The 27,512-nt window shown below is 37.3% G+C and overlaps 1 protein-coding gene across 1 annotated transcript in view; it reads right to left on the reverse strand.

Moving 5' to 3' along the window:
- Positions 1–26,642, reverse strand: part of LOC109054200 (single-stranded DNA-binding protein 3-like) — a 71,804-nt gene extending 45,162 nt beyond the window's left edge. Inside the window, exons 1-5 of the mRNA XM_042719172.1 lie at positions 26,387–26,642; positions 17,093–17,157; positions 16,425–16,430; positions 13,051–13,114; positions 7,752–7,836 (exon numbers count right to left, since the gene is read on the reverse strand). Coding sequence (XP_042575106.1) covers positions 7,752–7,836; positions 13,051–13,114; positions 16,425–16,430; positions 17,093–17,157; positions 26,387–26,442 — 276 coding nt within the window. The 5' untranslated portion in view covers positions 26,443–26,642. The remainder of the gene's footprint in view (positions 1–7,751; positions 7,837–13,050; positions 13,115–16,424; positions 16,431–17,092; positions 17,158–26,386) is intronic.
- Positions 26,643–27,512: the final 870 nt, after the last annotated feature.

Consider the following 27,512-nt stretch of genomic DNA (forward strand, 5'->3'; position numbering starts at 1 on the left):
GTGTGTCCAAACACACATAAACACGCAGCATATGCAAACATGTCTGAGTGTGTACATGTACAGGCACTCGTACCAACGCAAACACACAAAGAAAAGAAAAGCAATCCAAGGAAGCCTCTTTTGGTTCAGGGATGAGTTTGGATGCCCAGCTGGTACTTGAGTCTGGTGTACTGGCGCCACCCCTCACAAGCTGCTACCAGCCAACGCGCTACAACAGCACCAGACGCACGCCGCGCCAAGAGCATCCTGCCAGCACTGCCTGCCAACCCTACCGGAGAGAGAGAACATTTGTGTGAAGAACGAGAGAGCCTAACGGGAAGGAGCGTAGAGGAGCAATGGGGTTCAGAGTAATTGAGGAAGACCAGAAGAAAGAGACCGGAGAAGTGTGGCGTGGCAGATCTGGGCTGGTAAGTGAAAGGTTGTAGGTTTGAACCTTTGTCACCAACAATGTGACAATTTTGCTCTATAGCTACATCAAGTACTAAGAAAAGTTAACCAAAGTAAAGCAGATATACAAATTTAAAGTCTTTACACATTTATTCCATGAAAACAGAGCAAAACTGTTGGACTCATGTTGCACTGCACTGATGTTTGTCAAATCAAATGCATTCTAGAATGAGAATATAACACACCAAATACCATCTGCACCCTGCAACTCAGTATTATTATTATTTAAAAATAAAGATGAAAATTAACTGAAAGAAATTAAAAAATCTAAAATAACATAACTAAAAACTAAACTAAAATAAATTTGAAAGACAAAAAAGTAAAATAAAATAAAACGCAAAAACACCAGACTGCACTGGGAAAGTGTAATGTAGTTCATCTGTTTTAAAAATATATATAGCAGTTAAAATTAACTTAACTAAAATTAAAAACTAAATAAACTGAAAACACCCCAAGTAAAACTATCATAGAGGGAAAATGTACGAAAACTTTAAAAAAAAAAAAATAAAAAAAAACTTACATTCACCCTGAACCAACTAGCAAGAACTAAATCATCCAAGTTGTTTGCTATTTAAAAAAAAGAGCTGAGATAAGAGGAAGTATAAACCTTGATCTTCTAACACTATAGCACTTTGTATTCTATTTATTTTCTGTCTATGTTTTCTTTTTCTTTTTTTTAAATGGACCCTCTAACACTAGTGTTCTCTACTTTTTTCCTTTTATTTATTAAAAAACAAAAACAATAAAATTACCCTCTAACACTACCATTCTCTATCCTCTTTCTATTCTATATACTTTTTTTATTTTTACTTATTATATATTAAAAAAAAAATGTTATCACGACTTGTCACAGCACTTACATATTATTGCTCTTATATTGGTCTGATTGCTTCTGTTGCCCATATTTATAAATCGCACTGGATAAAAGCGTCTGCTAAATGACTAAATGTAAATGTATTTCACCATCAAAAAATCAGACAGTTCACCTTTAAGGCTCAACCATAAGGATGCGATCAACACAGTGAGGCAGAACTTGTAAACCGTGTGAGGGTCATTCTCATCATTGTTTGGACATGACACACACAGCACTAATAAACTGACGCAGTGCTGGTCATAAGTGTGTGCGGTGAAGAAATCTGGGGATGTGCTGTCTCGTCCAATAACTGCTGACCTGTAGGGCCTGTTTACCATAGGCAAAAAGAATCAAAAATTCCTGACACAAAGCATCAAGCGTAACATCTCTTCCATGTTCATTTGCTTTTATGTCCCTGCTGCAACTGTAGTAAAAAAAAAAAGGTCATTTAAACCACCTAGCTCCGCCCACAGTCAATGCTGATTGGACCAGCTCATTAAAGCTCTATAATAAACATCAAACGTGTTCTGATTTATAAAAACTGAAGGGGTGAACATATTTTGGATTGTGAATAGTGTGAAGACATGGATTTGGATTATGAACAGGAAAAATCTCTTCACTTATAAGAATACATACCCTTACAAATACTCCTTGTTACCCTCTCTTACCTTCTTGATACTCCACTCCAGTCCTCCTCCAGTGAGTCTGGATCAAATATTAACTACTGAGCATGCTCAATGCAGCCCTGTGCGCCTCACTGGATAGCAATCATAAACAGCCAGTGGCTTTAACTTTTTACTCACGGCAGCGCGCCATGTTCAAGCAAACAATAAAAAAAAACTTGTGTTTGTGTTTTATGTTTGCTGACAAAATTCTCTTATAACGAAGAAAGCACTCTTCTGTTTTGCCTGCAATATCCATATAAAAATAAAAGAGTATATGTGAGAGAAAATAATTTAGAGGACATGCGTATGTTCTTCACTTTAACTAGGGATTCTCTTAACAAATACCCTCGCTTCTCCTCCGATGTAACCGTGCATGTGTGTGCGCGTTCCTTCATTATCATTATTCCTGTGTGTCGTCATACTGCCCGCACTGGCTCTCCTTCCCCCAAGCTAGCAAGCGAACGGCATCATGGGAAACAGCAAGATTACCCAATCAATCTTCCCCAGAGAGAATGAGAGGGAATGAGGGGGAGGGGAAAGAGAAAGAGAAACGCAGATGCACATACACAATATCTACATACAGCATGCAATTTCCATATTTTACTACAGTAATCTTCCTGATGAAATCATAGCAGCCACCAACCCTAAGAATGATTAATTGGAATCCTAATACTGTACCACTATGACATAAACAAATATCTACACTGGGGAGAAAGAGCATGATTGTGATCGGGGTATGTTGCAAGCAGGACTCGAACCTCAATGTTTATGAAGCAACGTCTGTTAAAACGTTACAGGGATAGTTCACCTTCAGTTGCTGGTCCCCACAGATTTCCATAGCATGGGATCACTATGCAAGTCAATGGGGACCAAGTGAAGGTGAACTTTCCCTTTAAGAGGCATTCATCTGAGAAAAAAAATTCCAGGTTGCTGCCAATATTAAAGAGAAAATTTAAAATATGAAAGATAACAAGGACTAGCAACAGGTCGTAGACCAAGTATTATAAAATGGAAAAAGAAATATGAATAAATATAGAGAGAAACTGTGCAGATGAAGCAGTAACAGAACATTTCAGCAACACATTTCAGCAACACTTGTTTTGCCAAGTCTTCGTTATCGCATTTGTGGTTGGCATTCTCTAAAAAATACTTTTGATGTAAATTTGTCTGAAGTTTGTTTAACTCTTTCCCTGCCACTGACGAGTTATCTCGTCTTTTAAAAGAAAACACTTCTTCAGGAAGTGGTATATGTCTGTGCAAGCTTTGGAGGTGTTGATAGAAGCGATTTACTGGATTTATGCTTTGATAATCATACTGAATATTATCCAGATGTAGTTTTTGATAAAAATTAGATTTTCTAGCATTTTTTGTGAAACCTACCTATATTCAAGTGTTGATAAAAAAAGAATGCTTTAAGCTAGAATAAACATTTTTTTGTTTAAAAGTAGAGGCTCTGATCTTTATTTTGGTGTATTGCATATTCAAATATACATACAACAAAATATACAGGAGGCCATCAAATTTTAGTGAAAATCATCAAAATCGCTGGTGGTGGCTGGCAACTTTTTAAAAAAATGCTGGTGGGGAAAGAGTTAATGTGGTGGTGGCTTTTAAATTTTCAGATGGTCATGTGATTTCATATGGCAGTCACTTTCTAAGTATCTTTCTAAAATAATTAGGAGTCTTAATCTTACATGATTTTAAACATTTTGTTTTAAAATCAAGTAAATCAAAAATGTATTTAAATATTTTTTATTAGTTATTATTTTTACTATTTTATTCTAGTCCCTTTAAAAAAATTAAATCAGGAAAAATTACTTTTATTATAATTAATAATAATACTACATTATATTATGTAAAATAACATTTTTGCATCCAGATTTAACAAGCAGGACTAACATGCCGTGTACTTGGATCGTCAACCGGATCTGAGGTGTAAGCTTGTTGTGAGTTGTCTGCGGTGTTTTTAATCAATGCTCATTACGAAGCTTTACGACTCAAGCCCGGCAGAAAGTGAAGAGCACACAGACGACTCTCGGCATTTAGAGGTGTTGCGTCCCAAAATTCCATCCCTATTGCCAAGACACCAATCCCACAAAATCCCTGGATTAGCCCTCAACCATTCCTGGGATTAGAGGATTAGACCGTTATATTCCATTATTTTACACCGAGAGGATTCCTGACCGTCTTGATTGCAGCGCAAAAGCAGGCAGGAAGGTGTGGGCAATGCAGGCCTGAAGACACACACACACACACACACACACAGAGAGCACAGGCCTCTACAGAGATGTGACCCGACAAGGGAGCAAAGGGATCAGAATAAGAACATGATAAATCACTGAACTCAAGGACACCCTAGTAGCAGCAAAGACCTTGCCAAGACAGGCACACATGATACTGCAGCTCCACAACACACATGGGCACGCACACACACACACACAAACACATACACATTCCAACAAAATACTTTTTTCAGTGGAATACCTGAAAACCTATAGTTTATAGGAACATCAAACGCCAAAAATAGTCCTTGACTCGTACATTATATTCCAAGTTTGCTGAAATCAATAACTTGTACATAAAGCTCTCAGAATGAATATAAAAGCCTATGGAGCATGTTTTGATGTAATCATCTTTAAGCTTGTTTAATTTTTAGCTATGTAAACACTACATAAATTTAGCAAATGTGTGAATACAATGTATCAATATATCACACTTATACAATATTATATTACAGTGTTTTTTCTTGTTGTTGTTTACATACCATCCAACAAAAACACTACAAACATAAAAACAAATCAAACAACCCATAAATACAAATAAACAAAACAATTAACCAACTACCCAAACAAAACTATAAAATAACTTAACACAACCCACAACAAAAACATTAAAAAACACAAAAACACCCCCACTAATAAATAAACAAAAAAAAACTATAAAAAATCTACTAAACAAATACAAAATTATATATTTAGTATTAAAAACAGGGTACTGTAACAATACACAAAAAATTCTACATACAATCCTAAATACTCACAACCAATTACAAAAAAAACTTAAATAAACAACTAAAACAAATAATTCTACAAGCTGAATTAGAAACAAAACTAAATCAGTACAAAAAAATACAAAAAAAAAACACAACACAAAAAAAACATGGAAACCATCCAACTCACTCAACAAACAAAGAGGATTCTTTACGAACAATGAGACACTAATCTTCTAGAATGTTTTATCCAAAAAAACACACAAACAGAGAGCACACGGCCTCTACAAGACAATGTAACCTCAAGACAAGGGAGCAAATCAAAATCAAGAATAAGAACTATGAAAAATAAATCACTGATACTCAAAGGACACCCTAGTAGCAGCAAAGACCTTGCCAAGACAGGCACACATGATACTGCAGCTCCACAACACACATGGGCACGCACACACACACACACAAACACATACACATTCCAACAAAATACTTTTTTCAGTGGAATACCTGAAAACCTATAGTTTATAGGAACATCAAACTCCAAAAATAGTCCTTGACTCGTACATTATATTCCAAGTTTGCTGAAATCAATAACTTGTACATAAAGCTCTCAGAATGAATATGAAGCCTATGGAGCATGTTTGATGTAATCATTTTTAGCTTTTTATTTTTAGCTATGTCATAATATTTAGCTATGTGTGAATAAATGTATCAAATATGTACATTATACAATATTATATTACAGTGTTTTTTGTTGTTGTTGTTGCTGTTTTTTTTTTTTTACTATAAGCAATGTCGGCTTGGCAACTAACTGAAGTTTTACTACAATTACTAAAAACTGAAAAATAAATAAACTAAATTTAAAATAAATTAAAATAAATACAAAACTTTCAAATGAAAACTGAAAATTTAAAAATAAAAGTTAATTCAAAATATTAATAAATAATAGTATATAAATAACACTGTTCTACTGAAAACAACAGCATATGGGGGTAATATTATTTAAAAAATAATGTTGTTCTGATGAAAACAACAGCATATGGGGGTGGAAAGTTTTAGAAATGCGGAATGAAAAAAACCCCACTCTGATCAGAACATTATCTGGCGGGTTTGGGAAAATGGAATATTTGCACTTCTAATGAAAAGGCTGTGCATATTTAATCATGTTTAACCACGTCATTTAAACAAGTAATACATTTAAGATCAATGAGCAACGACATGCATGAGGCCTGCATGATTAGCTATCAGTAAAATACTGCAAATCACATCCCGGGGGGGGGGGGGGGGGGGGGGGGGGGGGGGGGGGGGGGGGGGGGGGGGGGTACATTTCCTCTGGAAATATTTTAGTCAAATATTTGGTTTTTATACAAGTCAGTGGAATGAAACTGGTTCTGTTTGCTTCCAGATGTTGACTTAACTCCTGACACTGAGCAGGCCCATTCTGGGCTGTCGTCTCCATAAATGCCACCAGTCAAGTTCAGCAGACAGACTAGAGGTCAGGCCCCCTGAACTAACCCTGATCCCATTATCCACTAAATCACTTTTTTTTTTAATCGCTCTCTTTCTGTATTAGCTTGTGTCCATGAGATTTCTGAAGCTTCTTCATCAGATGTTAGAACATAGTTTGTAGAACAGACCTCTATACAAGCACACATAACAAATTAAAGGAATATCACTGGTTATTTACAAGTAATTGTATCATTTTAGTGATAGTTTGTTATTGTTTGTTACAAACATGCAGCTGTTTGCTTCACAAGCTGTTAATAGATGGACTGAAGTTTTCTGGATTACTTGTGGATTATTGTGATGTTTTTATCAGCTCATTCTGATGGCACCCATTCACTGCAGAGGATCCATTGGTGAACAAGTGATGCAATGCTGTAGTTCTCCAAATCTGTTCAGCTGAAGAAACATTTTTGGGTGAACTGTTCGAAACCAACAGCTTTCTGAATGGATAATATACAATTTTAATTTTTTCATGCATTTTGAGCATATACTGTGTAAAATAGGCCTAAGTGTTAATTTGCATCTTTAAATTGTATTCATGTGTACTATCCATATTATCATTTTAACCAGATAAATTCCTTTAACTTAGTTTGTCATTTTTTTAAGACTAAGAAAATCAATACTTGAATTAAAAATCAAATCGCAACACAAAAGTCAACAAGCCTCATATGACCTGAATTTTAACAAACCATATGCATAACCAGACGTTTACAGTCAACCTGTTTTGAGCTATCCTTCCTGCTTTGACTCAAGCCTGCGGGCATCCCGGCAACAACAACTGACATTTCATTATGCCTTTCACTGTTACTGAAATATTACATCTGTGAATGCACAGCATTCAGTATGTTAATAAGATTACATGTCTGTCCGTGCAAATTAAAGAATCTGCACAAATCTGTGTTCGCGAGACGCCGTGCAGCTGCTTTATAAAAGCCACTGCCAGAAAAATAAACGGAAATAAACATCCCATACTTGTCTTTCTAATGCACACAATTACATACCATGAGCATTTTTAAAAAGGACAACCAGGAAGAAAAATGATCTAGAACAAAACACTCATGTACACACATAACGCATCTAACACACACTAATTCACGCGAAAAACCTCTATTCAGCTCACTTAACGTATCCTGTGACACTTTGGTAAGCAAATCTGCCTCGTGTCGTTCACTAAACACTCACATCAATAAACTTAGACAACAGATAGAGGGTAAGCCCCGCCCCCGACACACATCATCACTGAACTAGAAGTTGAAGCTCAGCTAAAAGACTGTCAAGTCTGTATGTCACTCACATAGTCGTGGAAGGCCTTGGCCTCGCTGGAGTGCTCGCAGGTCTCCCGGCGGTCTGGAGCGGCACAGTACAAATCCCAGAATACACTGCAACAGGAAACAGGAGAGAATGTGACCTTTATATACAACATGTATGAAGTCAAATCTTTTGAAATACACATACTATAAGTATCCTACCACAAAAAAAGCAGTCAATAATTTGCTTTAACTTCATCTGAGCTTGATTACTCTTCAGAAAAGTTGCATCAAGCAAAGCCAGCATGGTAAAAATGAAGTCCAGTCAAACTTGAGAACTGCACACACTCTTTCTCTCACACCCGCTTGGCACAAACAGCAGGTTACAGATCAATTAAGCCAGGGATTTCCTCAATTAAGAGTCTTTGGGTCCTGCAGGGCTGTTTGGAGGGGGAACAAGGTTTGTGTCCAAATGGTATTTTAATTACTGCACTGAAACTAAGTACCTGTTTAAATGGCCCAAATTAGATCGCTCCAGGTCTTCAGATATCGATTTAATGGATAACCTATAAAATCTCCTGGAAAAAAAAGGCCGGCGGGGGGAAAGGCTAAAGACTAACCACCGGCACACGACATGTGCCTGCTGTTGCTCTCACCAAGAAGTGGAAAATAAACATTGGTTATCAAGGATATATTTATATCAGATAAAACTATTTGGTGATATTATAGACCTGCATTGGAAAACCTATTGATAATTTTGTGCCAATGCAAGGGAAACTTTCTTTTTGTCCCCTGCAAATGTTTACCAGGATAAAGAACATTCCTGAACACTTGTACAGCAAGTGAAAGAGTTACACAGGAAAAGGAGAGAAGAGAGGATAAAAATGAGGGGGAAGGGAACATTAATGGGGAGAGGAAACTAGAAACATACATGGAAAGAGAGAGGGGGGAAATGGAGGGAGAGAAAGAGGGAGATAGGAAGTGAGGGAGAAACCGTAAAACTCCAGATAAATGGCTAGATAAAACGTAACCACAGACTTGCACATTTTAATATAATTTTACATGATAAAATTGAATAAATGGCAAACTTCTAAATGCACAGATGCTTATGTGTTAAACTATAAACACTAAATAACTCTCCACCAAAATATTATAGTTCTAAGTTATTGTAACTAATGTACAGGATAATTGCATATTACCATGGTTTGGCCACTGTTTATATAAAAAATTAATTTAAAAATGAAACCAACTAAAATATCAAAAAAATTTGAATGCCTTTTATACTGTCTACATGAGATTCCAAAGTAATTTTTTGTGATTTTACAGCAGTAACAATAACTGCACAAATTAATGTTAATGTATGTTACATATTATGCTAAACCTATAAACAGTTTAAAAAGTTTCTAAAAAACTGAATTATTAAGCATGCATATGTGCATTTCCGCTTTTTGAATTATTTGAGGGTGGCTCACTTGCTGTTAAAAGACAGTTCTGCTAAACGTAGCTAAATGTTTATTTGACTCTGTATTAATAACGTTTACAGATAAAACTGTTTTTTTATTAAATTTGTTTTGGAATTATTTTTGTATTTGTTGATTTTTTTGGCTATTTTATTATGTAAGTTTTTCTGAGCGTTTTGGACAGATGAATGGATATGTTATGATATGTGCTATGATCAGCTTTGACGTATTTCATATAAAGTGTGCCCATGCTTTAGACAACTTGGGTGGTGCAGTTTGAAAGAATTATGTATTCTGTGATGACAAAGCTGTATTTTCAGCAGCCATTACTTCAGTCTTCAATGTCACAAATGATTCTAAATATTTTTTGTTGACATTGGGACATTTTTAGGAGCCATTACTTCAGTCTTCAATGTCACAAATGATTCTAATTTGTTTTCACACCCAAGCGATTTTTGCTGACGATGAGCCGAGTGAACATGCAAATTCATTCCCTGACATTAGATGGCGCTTAATGTAAAACAGAAATACTAGAAATAACTAGTTCTCTTTTATCAAGATTTTTTGTAATCGCATGTCGCGTTTGTCATATACAATTTTTTCTGTGTGTTCCGACACCAACGAGACCAGCAACTCTACATTCATCTTGCCCTTGCATCTTCGTCTTATTTCTTCCCGGCAGTGTAGACGCTACTTGGCGTTTTCTTCTTCGCCGTTACGTATGTGTGCTCAGCAAGACAGTTTTGTGTTTGAGCGCCCCCCAGTTGTGTGTTTTCCTGTAACTTCAGAAGCTCCAGCCACGTGTGCAAAAGCGCCATTTCCCCTCATTGGTCGTATAGTTTTTGACGCGGTGCGTCAAAGCAAAAAAAACGAACCCGAGGCGTTTCTTAAAAAATGACGCTTTTTTTACGCGTGGCGTTTTTTTTCGCGTCGGTGTGCACACTCACATTGGCGCCCTTTGTTTAGTCACGAGGCGTTAAACGTCGGCGAATATCGCGCGTGAAATTCGTCCCGGTGTGAACAGGCCTTAATACACTGATTTGGTGCTCAAGAAACATTTCTTATTATTATCAATATTCGAAATAATTGTACTGCCTAATAATTTTGTGAAAACCATAACGGAAGTTTTTCAGAATTCTTTAATAAATATAAAATAATCTTTTCTACCATTATAAATGTCTTTACTATCACTTGTTTTGATCAATTCATAACTGGTTTTATTGATCCCAAACTTTTGAATTGTATTGTAAAAAGGGCAAAAGGGATGGCCCTTCTAAAACCAAATAAACTGAGTAGCAAAGATTTACGGTTGACTCATACACATGGCCTAACCTCAAAACACCACCTGCAGGTTTGCCCGAATTACGTCACGGCACTTCCTTGCAAATAAAACAATGACATTACAATGAGTCTGGTTTTACGCGTGCCTCTGATGCTAATTAGAGTTAACTACATTCTCATGTTAATAGATTCTCTTAAACACTAAGCTTTTCTCTGGGGGCAATTAAGCAGATCCTACTAGTGAAGATGCTACGAGACAAAAGCAGGGGTAATACAGCCACATCCATACGTATATGGACTTTACAGTGAGGACCTATTTTGCATGTGTATTATTAGGAGTACAGTGGATTGTCATTTGCATTTGAGAAACGAGATAATCCTGACCCTCAGGCAGCTGCTGACCTCAGGTACTGGAACATCGGCACGGTTTATGGTGGCTAATAACGGAATCATGACTAATAGAAAATCCTTGCCGAATAAATATACTACTATAATAATAATATATTACTGGGGAGTCAGAACCCAACACATTTGCGAAGATTAATGCCGCCACAAAGTGTTACAAGGCGCTAACACACAGGAGGTGAGGTTTAACGACTCTTAACGAAGTTCTTTCCTCAAGTCTGCTCTCATCCTCCTTTTATCCTATATGACTACTACCAAGTGGTGAGCTGTCTTGACCCCCTGGCCTCCCGCTGGCCCTCAGTTTGTCATTGGGCCACCCCCAATGGAGGAGAATATAACCAAATTGGGCCAGCGGGGGATTCGGTCACTTGCCACAAAGGGGGAACGGTATGCAAAGAGTTAATCTGTGTTTGGGGTCTTTAACAGGAACAAAGGATAGCAGCAGAGACAAAGGTTGATGGAAGGGGTTTAGAAAAGGGATGGGCCATGTCTTTGCCCCACCATCTGGGCCTTTTGTCTGAAGGAGTGGGGTGGGAGAGCCAGGCCCGGGCAGACGTGCCCTCCGTAAAGGCTGCCTGACCCAATAATACACCCACTGCCACGGGTCAAACCACAGCAGGTTAAACATACAGTTTGACGGCTGGTGTCACAGCCAAACTTAAGTCTGGATTAGTATTAATCAATACAGTGAAAGTTAATACAAACAATCTTGTAGACTGTAATAGATATACTCTCTTTTTATGGTGGAGTCACTTTTAAGTTAACAGTGAGGATATTTTCAGTGTATATTACAGTGTATATACAGTGTATTTCAACTGTATCATTCACAATGTTGCTTAACCAGGTCAGGGTTCAACACCAATTGTTTTTTTTTTCTGCTTGCTCAGTTGGGACATAGTTCAGATTTTAACTTGCCCTGTCCACATTTTTGTTGTCTACAACACACACACACACACACACACACACACACAAAAAAAAAACACATTTAAAAATTCAATTAACTTACCTTAATACTCATTTTTTACAGAATTAAAACATATATATATATATATATATATATATATTTTTTTTTTTTTTTTTTATTTTTTTAAACTTGAATGTATTATTATGATAAATTTTTATACTTATAATTTTTTTTTCTCACGTCAATTATTATTTAATTTTTTTTGACAGTTCTTATAATTAGACAGGAATCTCCAAGACAGCAAGAAGTTCAAAACATTAACATTGAAAAAACATTTCTGTCTGATTTGTATTTTTCGACACACTCTAAATGACACAACTTAGTTTATCAAAACATCTAAAATGTGTAGAAACTGGTCTGTAAAACCATACTGGGAGAAAGGAATCAAAGATATTCTGATGCCCTCTCCCTTCTTGGATTGTGCACACTGCATCTTGATTTTGCTAGGAAGCTACTGTACACAAGTCTATTTTTAGAGACTGGCTACCACCACTCAGATAAACTGACAATCCCCAGATGCCGAACAGAAAAATTCAGGAGATCACCTATTCCCTATATGTGTGGACTTTAAATAAACTTTGTGTATTCTTATGATGTATTTAATTATTATAATTTTTTTTTTTTTTGTATTTTATACGAAGTAAATTGGTATTGACATTTTATTGTAACAGGAAAATAATTCAGTGTCACCAAATGACAAACATCGTTAGGTACCTGAAATGATACTGAAAAGTCAATAAATCAGTAAATTATCATGAGTAATTTTTGTGGATTTGACAAAATCTCATCTGACATCCAGCTAGATAACTGTACCTAATTGACAAGCTTAAAAAAGTTGACAGGCAGAATCCTCCATCCTTATTGTTGAGCCCTGCAGGTGCAATGCGATACAGTGACAAGCAATAAATCCTAACTTTTTTGTTTTGTTTTTGCTTAAACCAGCCATAACGAACGCCGCATGATGATGAGACATTTGAGGTTTGCTCAAACTAACTCTGGATAACAGTAATAGAGATGCTTGTCTTAGTAAACACTATTAAGTATGTGCAGATGAACTTCACGCAACATTTGAACTGAGAAATAACTTGCAATGAGCCTGGATTAGACAAGATGTCAGAGCATCAATAATAAAACAAAATTATTTGTCCATTTTGAAATACACACTTATTAGTACTAGCTTACACACAGACAGATAGACAGCATGTATAAAATATAAAGAAAACACATGAGACCTACCACCACCATGAATGGAGGAATCCAGGAGGCTCTCCTAGCGTAATGTTCTTCTCCCATCGGATCTACAACAGGCAGGGAGCAGGAAGAAACGAGAAAAAGAAAGAGAGGTTGTGAGATTGTAGATAATGTAACATTCTCCTGTAAGACGTTGCGCAGTCTGCTCTCTGACCCAATCCAGATCCCATATATCATCCTGCTTTCTCCACCACAACAACAGACTTGTTTTCCTCACATCCTTCTATGACACTGGAGAAAATGCCATAGCCAGAGAGGAGAAAGTCTTTCTGGGAAGCCCCTACGTATGAACTCGGAAGTCATAATTCAGATGTGAAGTGCATTAAAGGGATACTCCACCCCAAAATGAAAATTTTGTCATTAATCACTTACCCCCATGTAGTTCCAAACCCGTAAAAGCTTTGTTCGTCTTCGAAACACAATTTAAGGCATTTTGGATGAAAACCGGGAGGCCTGTGACTGTCCCATAGACTGCCAAGTAAATAACAGTGTCAAGGTCCATAAAAGGTATGAAAGTCGTCGTCAGAATACTCCATCTGCCATCAGACGTGCAATCTGGGTTATATGAAGTGACAGGAACACTTTTTGTAAGCGTAGAAAACAAAAATAATGACTTTATTTAACAATTCCTTTGTCAACAGTCTCCTCTATGTCTCTCCATATCACTGTATGCTAAGTATGCTTTTCAGTGTCGTCCGTGTCACAAGGATGCGCTGTTTTCTTTCAAATCAAAGCTAAATACACGTAGAAACAGCACATCCTTGTGGTGCAGATGATACGGAAAAGCATACGGTGATATGGAGAAACACAGAGGAGACTGTTGACAAAGGAATTGTTGAATAAAGTCGCTTTATATAACCCAGATTGCACGTCTGATGGCAGATGGAGTATTCTGATGACGACTTTCATACCTTTTATTGACCTTGACACTGTTATTTATTTGGCAGTCCATGGGACAGTCACAGGCCTCCCGGTTTTCATCCAAAATATCTTAAATTGTGTTCCAAAGACGAACAAAGCTTTTACAGGTTTGGAACGACATGGGGGTAAGTGATTAATGACAAAATATTCATTTGGGGGTGGAGTATCCCTTAAAACTGATTTCGGTATTAAAAAAAAATAAAAAATTGTCCATATAGCGAAAGTTAATGGAGTCCAGCGTTGTTTTGGGCTCAACTGACTTACATTATATGGACAAAAACAGTTGAAATGATCTTCAAAATAGCCTATCTTTTTTGTGTTCTGCAGAAGTCAACATCCAAAAGATAGCGCATATTCTTGGCAGTCATTACTGACTTCATCCTGGTCAATCCACCAGTGTGGAGACCTACAGCAGGCTTTAGCGATCCAGAGCCATGACCCTCAAAATTAATCATGGCTTCTGTTTTTCCTACACTTCATTCAGGCCTTGGGGCTCACTTTCACCCTCCATCCCTTCTGCTTGTGTGGAAATGACCAGGGCGACTCTCATTAAGGCCATAATCTCAGTGTATTTAAGAAATGTTCTCCTTTGTAATAAGGGAGTAGAAGGACCTAAACTGACCGTGGAAAGTGCAGGGAAAGAATTAGCCTATTATAACAATTATATATGGATGATTAAACAGGAAAATGTAGTGAGAAAAAGAGAAAATCTAAGAGGATAGAGAGGATAGGTTTGTTCACTGCAGCTGAAAGTGGATTACCGAAGCAGGTCTGAAGGTTAAGAACACATTATCAGTCAATTTCACCTTGTTGGCCTGCCAAACTGCATGATAAACATCTGACCAACTTGTGGTGCTTTTGAGAAGTGCTGGAGAAAGTCAGCAACACAGCAGAGAGGCTGCCAAGCCAACAGGGAAGAAAAACACCCTGGGGTAACAGAGCAATTGACGGAAATGACTGCTCACAAACAAACGGCAAATAAAAGTCCGGCCAGTCGTGTATCATAAACAGCTATTAACTGAAATGAATGATGGGTAATTAATATTTTTGCACATGGTTGGTGTACACATACTGGCCCACAGATTCTGAGACTGTACAAATATGGGGAAAAACAAACATTTCAATATAGTTAAAATTAGGGATGCATCGATCTGATATTCAGGATCGGTATCGGCTCCGATACTGGAATTTTCTGCGGATTGGGTATCGGTGAGACGAGACCGATCCAAATCCGCTATTGTGTGTATACTATTCTTTGTTATTGTTGAGCCCCACGAAAGGCACAGAAACATTATAAAGCACCAGAACATTTTTGTGCACATATTTCAAGTGTTCTGAACTTGGTCCATAGTTCAATGTGAGGTACAGATTAATATCGAAGACATTAAATTCAAGTTCACATAAACTCTTCTCTCCGCTGCAGCTGTCTGTCATCCTCCATTCAGCAATCAAACTGTGTGTTGCATTCGGTTACTACAGTCAAAATGATTAAACTCTCTTCAAGAGTGCAGAGTAACTGAGGTTTAAAACTGTTAAAAGAAAAGGCTCAGTAAACTAACGCACAGATTTTGTACTAGTGATGTCCGGTTCGCGAACAAATCGTTTGATTGAACCGGTTCTTCTTAGTGAAAAGGTTGAAGCAGTTCACCAAATCAGACTGAATCGTTTGAAATGGTTCGCGTCTCCAGAAAGCATTAATCCACAAATTACTTAAATTATTCACTTTTTTAACGTGGCTGACACTCCCTCTGAATCGAAATAAACCAATATCCCGGAATAATTCATTTACTCAAACAGTACACTGACTGAACTGCTGTGAAGAGAGAACTGAATATTCACTTTTATTTTTAAATAAAATATTTCACTAGATTTTATAAAATTATTGTGCAACCGTGATTTTTCTAGAGTATCTTTTGCTGCTGAATTATCCACCTACCTAGTTTATAATAGTATTTTTGTCATAGATTAAGATTATATAATTTTCCTTTGTTATTTTTCATTAAAATGAAGTTGTCTATATGTAGTAGATTGTGATTAACACACAAAAAAGTGACGATCAGGTCAACACAGAGATGTATAGATACTCTACATTTATTTTAAAAAAAACTGCGCTGGTATCAGATTGGATTGGTATCTGCAGATACTCAGAATTTTTGGTATTGGATCAGATCGGTTCTGAAAAAATGGTATCCTTGCAATCAACTACAGATCACTGCACTAATGCAGAAGTCTCAATGTTCTTATTAAAGTGAATATTTGGAATGTTTTAAGTTATTTCCTGACACAAACAGTTAAATTAAATGGATTATAAGGTTCTCATTTAAATGTGGAACAAGAAAAATCAAAAACAATGTTACTGTGGCAGTACAGTGCAGACTCACAACATTCTGACCCATTCAAACGAAACAAGTGGATTTATTTTAGATTTTATTGCAAAGCGGAAAAGAACAAGCTTGATAGGAAACATGCTTTTGTAAGTGATACCATATCACCACATTAGAAAAAAATTGTGTATTGCAATGCTCGACACACTGCATAAAATATATACAGTGTATTATACAATACATTATGTAAAATGTTCAATATATACAGTATTATGTTTATAAAATGTCAACTTGGTGTATGATGATTTATATGTTTTTTTACAAAAATATGTACTAAAGTCATACTAAAGAGACTAAAGTGTGTGTGTGTGTGTGTGTGTGTGTGTGTGTGTGTGTGTGTGTGTGTGTGTGTGTGTGTGTGTGTGTGTGTGTGTGTGTGTGTGTGTGTGTGTTTGTTTTTGTGACATATCAGGACACAACTTTGTATAATGACATGGGTATGACACAGGTATTACAAGGAGAGGGTGACTTATGAGGACATAACCCATGTCCCCATTTTTTCAAAACACTTATAAACCATACAGTATTAGTTTTTTTGAGAAAGTAAAAAATGCACAAAGTTTCCTGTAAGGGGTAGGGTTAGGTGTAGGGTTGGTGTAGGGCGATAGAATATACAGTTCGTACAGTATAAAAACAATTACGCCTATGGGATGTCCCCACTTTTCACAAAAACAAACATGTGTGCGTGGCGTGTGTGTTTAAGTGTGTTTTTGTGTGTGTGAGGAAGGTCTGTGCTGATTTCTGGGCCCCAACATGCAACAAGTACTCGTACACGTATAAAGCTAATCTAGAAGAGAACAAGAGAGGAAAAGGCGTTATATTCAGGGCATGAGAAGGAAATCCCAGATTTCTTTGCAAGTAAGTGAAAATAATAACTCCAAGATGACAAGAAGAAATTGTTATATAAACATTGTCATTCAATCATAAAAAATTCACATAAAATATTTTTTTTTTAAATCACTAGATTATATTGCGTGCTAGGTCTTTTTGTTTATTTGAATATTGCATCATTATCCTAGAAACACACCAACAAACTTCATGAAAATCAACTACAAGTCAAGCTCCGTCTGCAGATCGCTAAGTATGCTGCTGCCTATGTAGAGTGTCAAAATCAGTCACTTATAAGGTTAGAACGCTGCCTAAGAAGGTAGCTGCTTATGTATACAGCCAGCAAGGTTTTAGAACAGAGATATAGACTTTCATTCCCAGTTGTGTGCCGTCACTCTAGTTTGGATGTTGTTCAAAAGTTTCAGAAAGAAAATCAGTGGCTACAGACACCTCACTAGAGATTGTTGATTACACAAGTACACAGGAACACACAAAACGCCCATCAACGGTAGCGACCGCATGTCCGATCTCCACAGCCCATTTGCTCCGTGAAAAGCACAGAAAGATCAGCCAAAGCATGCATAGCTGGAGTTGTCACAGGAATCTGACGGCACCATTGCGGTTCTTGTGTTTTTGTCATTTACTGTATCCATTATGTCTGTTGTTTAGCCACTTGGGCTAGCAATTACCCAGCTCCCAGTGTACCGCGGGGCTGAAACTGCACCATACCTCTGCTCCTGTCCTTTCCTTTTCTCTTCCATCAGCCATGAGAGAAAATAGCCCCGCAAAGCTCTCCTGGCAAAATTACATTCAGAGACAGGCACAATTTGGTAGAAACATGGTTTTTGCCTGGCTGCAGTGTATTTGGGGCAAGAACATTTATTTCCACCATGGGTAAGGCAATAATGGCATACATAAGAGTGGCTCTTTCATGACGACGTGAGTTGACATCCAAATCTGATGTCTCAACAAAGGGATAGGCTAGTTTGGTCAATTTATGTAAAGTTAAACACCGATAACACAAGAAAGATGACTTAAAGTGATAGTTCCTAACCCATTTACTCATCCTCATATTCCAATGATATTTTAGAAAATTGGTTTGGAATGGTGCTTTTTGCTCATACAATGAAAGTCAATATGGTCCAGTGTTGTTTTGCACTTTCAGTGTATGAAGAAAAAGAGCTGAAACATTCTTCAAAATATCTTCTTTTACGTTGCACTGAAGAAAAAAAAGTCTTACAGGTTAGAAGTTGACAGATTATCGGCCTGGGCAATTATTGGTGTTTATATAGGCTAAAGCATTTTTATGGTTATCGTATTGGTCATTTTCAAAACCGATTTGCCAATAAAATAATTTATGAGCATTTAAGGAAAGATTTTGTCAGAGCCCTTGTTATTCTTAATTTTGACATCAATTGTCATTTTTACACAAGACATATCGGTTCATAATATTGGTTATCGGTCAACTTGATCTGAATGGTAATCGGTATTAGCATCACCCCTGAAAAGTTCATATCGCGTTCATTGCGTACCTTGTCAGTGAACTACGGCTCTGTCTATTAAATGCCGCTCCATTTGAAAGCAGGTGATGGCGATTTAGCGCTAATCAGGGAGCCGGCTTTACTGACTAGATACGCATGATCATATCGTTCGATATATCGCCCAGCCCTAGGTCGAACCCTATTACAGATTTGAGGATGAGTAACATGATGACAAAATTTTTTCGCCCTTTTCCACTTTTAAGTCTAGATACACTTAAACTGAGAAAAGAAAATGGGAAACAGAAAATGTTGTGAGCCAGATTCGAACTAGTGTTACCCACATGAGCACTACAACTCAATGTTCAGGAGCATAACCATGTGCTAACAATAACCATCATTTAAATACCATATAAAAACCACTGACAATCTTGAAATTTGTATGATGCAGGGTTATTACAGTTAACTACCACTATTAAAAACATTTGAACTGAAATAAAACTGAAATAAAAGAAAAAAAAAAAAAAGGATGGAAAACTTAAACGAAACAAAAAAATTGTAGAATTTAGTGATGTTTGTAGCACTATAATTAGTAACTGAAAACTATTAAAAACTAAAACTAATCTAAAACTGAAAAAAAAGTAGTCATTTAAAAAAAAAGGACAAAAGCACTTAATAAAATATCTAAAAATGAATACTGAAAATACAAAAATAAAAGCAAATTCAAAATATTAATAAAAACTAAACTATAACAGTATATAAATAAACTAAGATAACACTGTTCTAATGGAACCTTGCACATACAGTCCAATGCACATAAGCCCCTTTCACACTGCACGTCGGACCAGGCAAATTGCCGGAACATTGCGGGGTCGACTTCTGTGTGAAAGCAAACACGTCCCGGGATTTATTCCGGGATTGAATCCGGGTCGGGGACCTAGTAACATTGCTGGGTTCAGTCCCGGAAGGGGCGCTGTGTGAACAAAAGCCAGATCTAATGCCGTGTCGTAGTGATGACGCGCGTTATCGCGCGACTCTTTTAGCGTGTTTTGAAGGCAGATCAACGTTCGCGATGAAACAAATATGTGCAAACTGTAACGAAGCAGAGATCAGTTAGTTCCTCACTTTCTGCGCTGAAGCAGAGATCGTTCACCAGCTTCAGTGAAAGTTAACGTGCCTAGCGTTTTCGACTCGTACATTACACGTCACACCCTGATATCACCTGTCTTTACGGGGAGCTTTACGGGTTGTGTGTGAACGCACGCACATATTCCGGGTAATGACTGGCAGTGTGAAAGTGCAAAATATAGCGACCCGGGTGCAAATGCCGGGACACATTATACCGGTGAATTTGCCGGAAACGCAGTGTGAAAGGGGCTATACAGTGGGCAGAATCGTGTATTTGTGTGGGAGCAGGAAGCTTTCCCAGGCATCAGCGAGGAGTTGAATGAGTCAGTGGAAGGAGGCGTCCAGGGTGGCAGGCTCATAAATAGCAGAGGAGAGCTCCCTCTGATCAGCCAGTCAATGACTGTGATAAAGTTGGATATGAAAGACAGGGAGGAGATCCAGCACTCCATCCATCGAGTGCTGTCGCGGGAGAGTGACCAGAATGACAATGCCTCCCACCGAGAGACAGTGGAGGAAAGGGAGTCAACGACGACCATAAAACCATGGATGAGAGGTTCAAACAAAGTCCATCAAAAGATACTATTACCACAAAGGATCTACGGAATAAGCAATTTAAGCAAGTCAGTAATATCTACTTGTAAGGTTTTAAACTTAAGCTGCCTTTCAGTTCACCTGTTGACACCATGACAAACAGAAGCAGAAGTTGGCGATATGGCAAAAAAAAGGCAGAATCGTGATCTTATCACAATTATTTTTTATGATGGTTTTTAAAGGGATAGTTCACCCAAAAATGAACACTCTCTTATTGTTTACTTACCCTCCTGTCAACCTTTCAATGTTTAGATGTAAATAACAGCCTAAATTTAATCTGTTCACCACCACATCTCTTCACAAGACTTGCATTAAACTGATCGATTCATACGGATTTGCTTTATGACACCTTTATAACCTTTTTGGCACCTCCATGTTTTGGTTATCTGGACTTTTAATGGAGGGCCAGAAACTTTGCAGGTTTCATTAAAAATATCTCAATTTCTGTTTTGAGGATTAATGGTTTTGTAACGACATAAGGGTGAGTAAACAAGACTGAGCCTTACTAAATTCCCTTAAAAATATATAGCCCTACAAGGTAACAAAAGAACGACAGAACATGTAGGCTACATCCAGAATAACAGGTCAGAAAGTCTAGGTTTTGTTACAGAGACTAGAGGGAGAAAGTATTAAACTGCTTTAAGAAGAAATTGGCTCTACTGTGTTTTCGGAACTGCGGCATAATTATTTATTTAGCAAAAGCCATTTCAGTGAATATCACTATACATTTCAAAGCCTTGCATTCGAATGGTACCCATGACACTCATACAAGCTCTGTTAAGGAGCTTAGTCAGGAAAAATGCCATATTTAATTTTACATGAATGAAAACGAGGCTGTTAGGATATAGCCTAGTCCATTCAGATGTACCGTCCATTCAATAGTCACATCTTTTTTCCCTATTCATTTTCTAAAAAAGCATGAGTAACTGAACATACAGTACATCTGTCCCTCACAGCCATTTTTATATTAACACCTTAATTCATATGAAAAAATGTCCATAGCTCCTATACTCTCTGTAAGAATAAAGAAAAACAAAAAAATGGGATACATTCTACCATGGCATTTTATCTGTAGAAGCACACAAAATAAACTACAAGAGACTTGTCATTTGGGACAAAACACTGAAATTATTTTGGGTTCCAAAGAAATAAAAAACATAGTTGCATGTCTCTGACTGACTTACTCATAACCAATTTAGTCAAGACAACTGTACCACTTTGCAATTTGCTAGCCACTTATCTCACTACCTGTCTCACCATAAACAAGGTTTTGGAAGCCAATAGAGTTCGACCTCTGGGCTTGAAGAAAACATCTAGCAGCTGCCATCTGCTTAAAATTGAGGGAAGCGCGAGACGATCTGGATCAAACTGTGGATTCCCAGGAGTGGGCTGATAAAAATTTCATGGCAGGGAGGCCCATGTGATCTGGGTGGAGGGGGGGTACTGTGCGCCTGGCCCTGATGCATTATTGAAAACCATTCATTCAATTGTGCCTTCAAGGAGCACCTCGTGTAGAGTTGTCAGGAACATTGAGTGCGAGAGCCAAGAACAGGACCTCTGGATTCTGAGGGTCCTGTTTGGAAGCCCAAACACTTAAAGACATCACAGAGGGATGGGAACAGGGAACTACAGCTGATGGGACAACACCCGGGTTGCGGGCAGGAAGAAACGTCTGGCTTGGCTACGAGAGCAGACACTACAAGCAATACTGGGATACGGCCAAAATAAATTAGATCAAGTTCATTAGACAGTTAATCACAGCAATTTCAGCTGGATAACAACAAGTACAGAACTAACAACAACCTCAATACATAAGTATGTAAATATCGGGTTAATTGTGACCAAAGTAGTATTTGAACATTATAATAGATTTTTAATAGACCCTTAAAGGGATAATTCACCTAAAAATGAAAATTCTGTTATTAATTACCTACCATGAAAATTAAGATATTTTTGATGAAATCCAAGAGCTTTCTGGCCCTACATAGAGTGCAACGCAATGAACACGTTAAAGTGTAAGAAAGCAGACAGAAGAAACAAATGTAGTACTCTTGAGAACACGCGCTGAAGACTGACACGGAAGAGAAGAAATCGTTGAATAAAGTCGTTCTTTTTGTTTTCTTTGCACAAAAAGTATTCTCATAGTTTCATGACATTAAGGTTGAACTGCTGATGTCACATTGACTATTTTAAGTATGTCCTTTCTGGGCCTTAAACGTGGTAGTTGCGTTGCTGTCTATGCAGGGTCAGAAAGCACTGGGATTTCATCAAAAATATCTTAATTTGTGTTCCGAAAATCTACAAAGATCTTCAGGTTTGGAACAACATGAGGGTGAGTAATTAGAATTACAATTATAGAATTTTCATTTTTAGGTGAACTATCCCTTTAATAGACCCTATTGACTTCATTGACTGGACCGAAAAAGAACACAGATCTTTTTAAATATCTTCTTTTGGTTCCAGGGAAGAATGTCATACAGATTTATGGATCAATAAATGATGACAGAAGTTTCACTGTTGCCATTACGTAACATGACCATCCAGGTGAAAATATTAATTATAAACATTAAGTCAGTTAGAAAAACAAAGCCTACTTTGCTCATTTAGCCACATAATTTTACGTATTGTTCATGTTTGCAGCACAAACAGTGTGAGAAATTTGGCTACATGCTGAATGGAAAACGTACAAGCAATAGTAATAGTGATACTTGCCCTATCAGGTACTGCAAAAAAAATAAAAACAATACATTCTATTTTATTTTTAAACATACCATTCTAATCCATCTGTCTTTATATGCCAGTCTCTCTCACATTCAAATGACTGAAAGCAGGCGTAAATGTATGCAAACCTGATCAGCAAAATCTAAATGGTGCGCTCTCTCCCCAGAGAAGCACAGGACATATAAAGAGCTATATTATGGAGACGGGGAGGGGGTGGTGGAGACAGTGTCACTGGCTTGGGCCTCAGGAGCTTGCGGCATGCCGTCTTAAAGCTCAGCCTCCCTCTTCAAAAGCCCCAAAAAGAGGTCTGCTGGAGAGAATGCCCAGGGGGACGACCCCTGAGTCTCTCAGCCCCTTCCCCCTCAGTTTTTTCCAGATCTCCAATGTCCCTGCAGGAGAAAGCCCTGCCAATCAGAGGCATTCAGAAGACCTAGTCCAGAGTCCAGTGATGTTCCAGTAGTTCAGCATAGGTGGGTTTGTTTTGAGGTGAGTGAGGTAAAAAGAGCTTATGTTACGTTACTGCTGGAACATAAGGTCTTACTGCAAAATAGCCTCACCATGACAACTTGTAGCACTGTGGGGAGTCTCATGCGCACAGGTAACATTAAACACAGGTCAGATTGCTTGGCCTACAGTATAATACCAGGTGCAAAACACTATTGTCATAGCTATTTTTCCCCTTACTCTCAGTGAAGAAAAAAGGGCCATTTAAAGTATAGTTCACCTAAAGATGTAAAATTTATCTCAAATAAAATACGCCGCAGGCTGTATGTCAAAAACATCAAGTGGCAGTGGTTTCACATCTGACATCATGATGTGAGAACTGTGGCATATTTGAGATGCATCATTTCATGCATTATTTGATTTGAAAAATGAATCACAAAAAGTTATCATATGGCTTCAGAAACACTGTTATATCTGCAAATAAAAACTAAATGAAAACTTTTCCATTAACTAAATGTAAAAATAAAATTAGTTTTAGTTTTTGATAAATCATTTACTAGCTTTCAAAAATAAATCTTACTGATATGATGTTTTTATTCAGCAAGGAGTCCAAGGATATATTAAATTGATCAAATATCAATCAGACAATGAATGTATCATGGCTTCCACAAAAATATTAAGCCGCACAACTGGATAACATTGATAATAATCTATCAGAAGAATAAATTACATTTTAAAATGTTAATAAAGTAAAGTTATTTTAAATTTCAATAACATTAAACAGTATTCCTATTTTTACTGTATTTTTAATCAACCAGATGTTGATCTAATGACTTTTTTAAAAAACATTAAAACAATCTTACCAACCACAAACTTTTAAATGTTTTGAAAAAAAAAAAAAAAAATTAGTTAAAAAATAATTAAATAATATATAAAAAATAATAATGCTGGACTAAACATATGCACTACTTTTATTGTACATTTACAACCTTTTTGGAGCTTGACAGACTAGTCACTATGCCACTGCCTATATGGAAAACAGGGATTGGAAATTATTCCAAATGTCCCACTGTGTGTTCCATGTAAATATTAACAGCATAATGGTTTAAAATGACATAAGGGTAAATAAGTAAGTTTTGGATGAATCCTCCCTTTAGAAGAGTTCACTCAGGGATGTGACATTTTTCATTACACATGAACCAAGGTGAGGACAAATCAGATGACAGTTTATGACAGCTCCAAAGGAAAATCTCTAAAAAGTATCACCAGAGATAAACGGGTCCCCCTGTTCTGCTCTCATCACAACAGAGCCCACACAGAGTCCTCACATCAAAGAAATCTGCCAAATGTATGCCTTGAGCACACCTGACATCTCGCCCGAGGCTTTCTGATAAAACCATCTTTAAACATGAATGAATCACACATAACCGTCCTACAAAGGCACCGTTAGGAAATCATGTTTTCAACTCTCCTATCAATTATTCACCCAGCACAGATGCACGAGACAGGGGAAAAGGGTGAAAATGACAAGTTCCTAAAAAGTTCTCTGATAAAAACGAAAGCGCTGCATCCTTGCATCGACACTGCCAAACTGAGAATCCATCTGCTCCTTTGGCCAGAGACGGTGTGCTTCCAATGGATCCGTTTTTCATAAATTGGATTTTAAAGTGCTTTAATGCTCTGCCACAAGTTTATACCAGGCGTAGAAACTCCTCACTACTGAGAATACAAACATAAATGTGAGCTCTGCTAGAATTACGTTCACTGAGGTGCATCATTCATTCAAGCCATTTCTGGACATGCAAAAGGCCTTAAACATTCAGAATACAAATATGAATGAGCAGTATAAACGGTGGATGAGCTTTCAGTTCGTTTTCTTAAACTAAGCATCTCTTACTTTCCATTTAAGCTCCTTAAAGTCTGTTGTCTAACTCTGATCCTCATCATTTTGAGTGGTCACTATCAGCACAACAATCAGATTAGACATACATTTTATTTAAGGGGTTTCTGCATTTTTTGACTAAATGACCTTTCCAGTCATTCATAATCACCAAGCAAGGCTTTTAAAAAATATATCATAGATATTTCAGTTATAAATTTCCATTATCAGGCAACAAGCTTTGGAATGAATTATGTAAACAATTAAACTTATTAGTATACAAATGTTTTACTCAATAAAGACTAAAGTCTGGTGGCTTAAACATGGCAGAGCTTAAACATCCCTTTTGTTTAAACTACACTATGCTAAAGCATCATAACTTGCGTGTCTTGCAACTCCTCCTGTTTTTACACAAAATACAAACCCCGGCTTATGTATGTATAACAACAGACCTAAAAAAAAAAATCATTAACAGAAAAGGTAAGAAACTGAGAATTTATAATAACAGTAATGAGCAATTGTGGGGGGGTTGAATCAAGAAAAATCTTCTACTTTCACAAACTCACTCATCAAATCAAACTATTTCATTACATTAGTTTGTACAGCTGCTCTAACATGATGATGTGATCTCGCGACTCCTGTAACGTTATGCCTCATGTACAAGAAGCATCTGAGCATCTACATGATGCATTGATCCAAGCCTTCTGCATCTGCACAGTACAAACCTTCATGTAACATCCGAATGCATGATAGAGTTGCTCCAAAGCAAGCACAAGTAGCATGCATAAGGAAAAACACATTAAAACAGCTGTGCAACACAGCTAGATGAACACTGCACAATCACACCGCACAGAATCTGAAAAGAAACTACTTAGTAAAGTGTTAGAGTCGCCGAAAGCCGTCTCGTGCATCAGAGAACATGCAGGTTTTTGCACAAATTCACTTACTTCTCTCTGGCTTGATTATCGGATGGAACGACAGCTCCTTTCCCTTTGGCGTACATGGTGGACACTGTTTGAAGACTTTTAACCTACTCAACACCTGTCAAAGGAAGCGGCCAGGAAGACGGTCTATCTCCATAGCTACCCGCTTAGTGTTTTCCTCCCTTTTCGTACATCTCCAGCATTGGCCACAAATCAGGCACAGTTTCTGCTAGGGAACTTGAAACAGTCTACTGGTGGATTTTTTTTTTTCAATCGCTGTTCCAGGATTATGCTCAGCCTCCCTCTGCTGTGGAGAGAAGGGGGGGCTCCTTAAAGGGAAAGGCACGCTCTAATCGTTGGAGTGTTGTACTGTCTAGCCCTGTGTAAATCAAGTAACAAACTTAACTGAAAATTACTGTTACTGAATATTAATATTTAAATTCTCAGTAAAATTAAAAAAATAATAATTGTGGAATTGTTTCAGCAATAAATATATTTGTTTATCAAAAGAAGAGGCCAGACCAAGGCTACAGAGTACCCTCTATCTCATGTTGGGCTTGAAACTAATGTGCATATGATTTGTTTTTCAATTATATTTATTTGTAAAGTTTAAAGAAGCAAGGCTACGACCATGTTTCGTTTATTTTTTATTTTATTTATCTTTTTTTGTTGTTGTTGTTTCTCTGAAATTCAGTTTTAAAGACCACAAAATATAAATTTTTAGTCTGTCTGTTAGCTTAATTTTTAGAAAAATACACATTTAAATTTTTGTTTTTAATTATTGTACTACAGATTTATGTCTTAATTCTAATTCTAATTTCCTGCACCCCAAAACTCTCTGCAGATGTCTTGAAAGTAGCAAATCGTAGTTCTTGGCTGTGATATAACTAAAGCCTATCGGCTCTTAAAATAAAAAGGAACACAAGCCCTTTAATAAGATTTTTATGGGGGAAGTCGTGGCCTAGTGGTTAAAGAGTTTGATTCCTAACCCTAAGGTTGTGGGTTTGAGTCTCGGGCAATAACACGACTGAGGTGCCCTTGGACAAGGCACCGAACCCCCAACTGCTCTGCCGCAGCATAAATGGCTGCCCACTGCTCTGGGTGTGTGTTCACTGTGTGTGTGTGTTCACTGCTGTGTGTGCACTATGGA

The sequence above is a fragment of the Cyprinus carpio genome, chromosome B2 (genome assembly GCF_018340385.1).
Source record: "Cyprinus carpio isolate SPL01 chromosome B2, ASM1834038v1, whole genome shotgun sequence".
Classification (NCBI taxonomy): domain Eukaryota; kingdom Metazoa; phylum Chordata; class Actinopteri; order Cypriniformes; family Cyprinidae; genus Cyprinus; species Cyprinus carpio.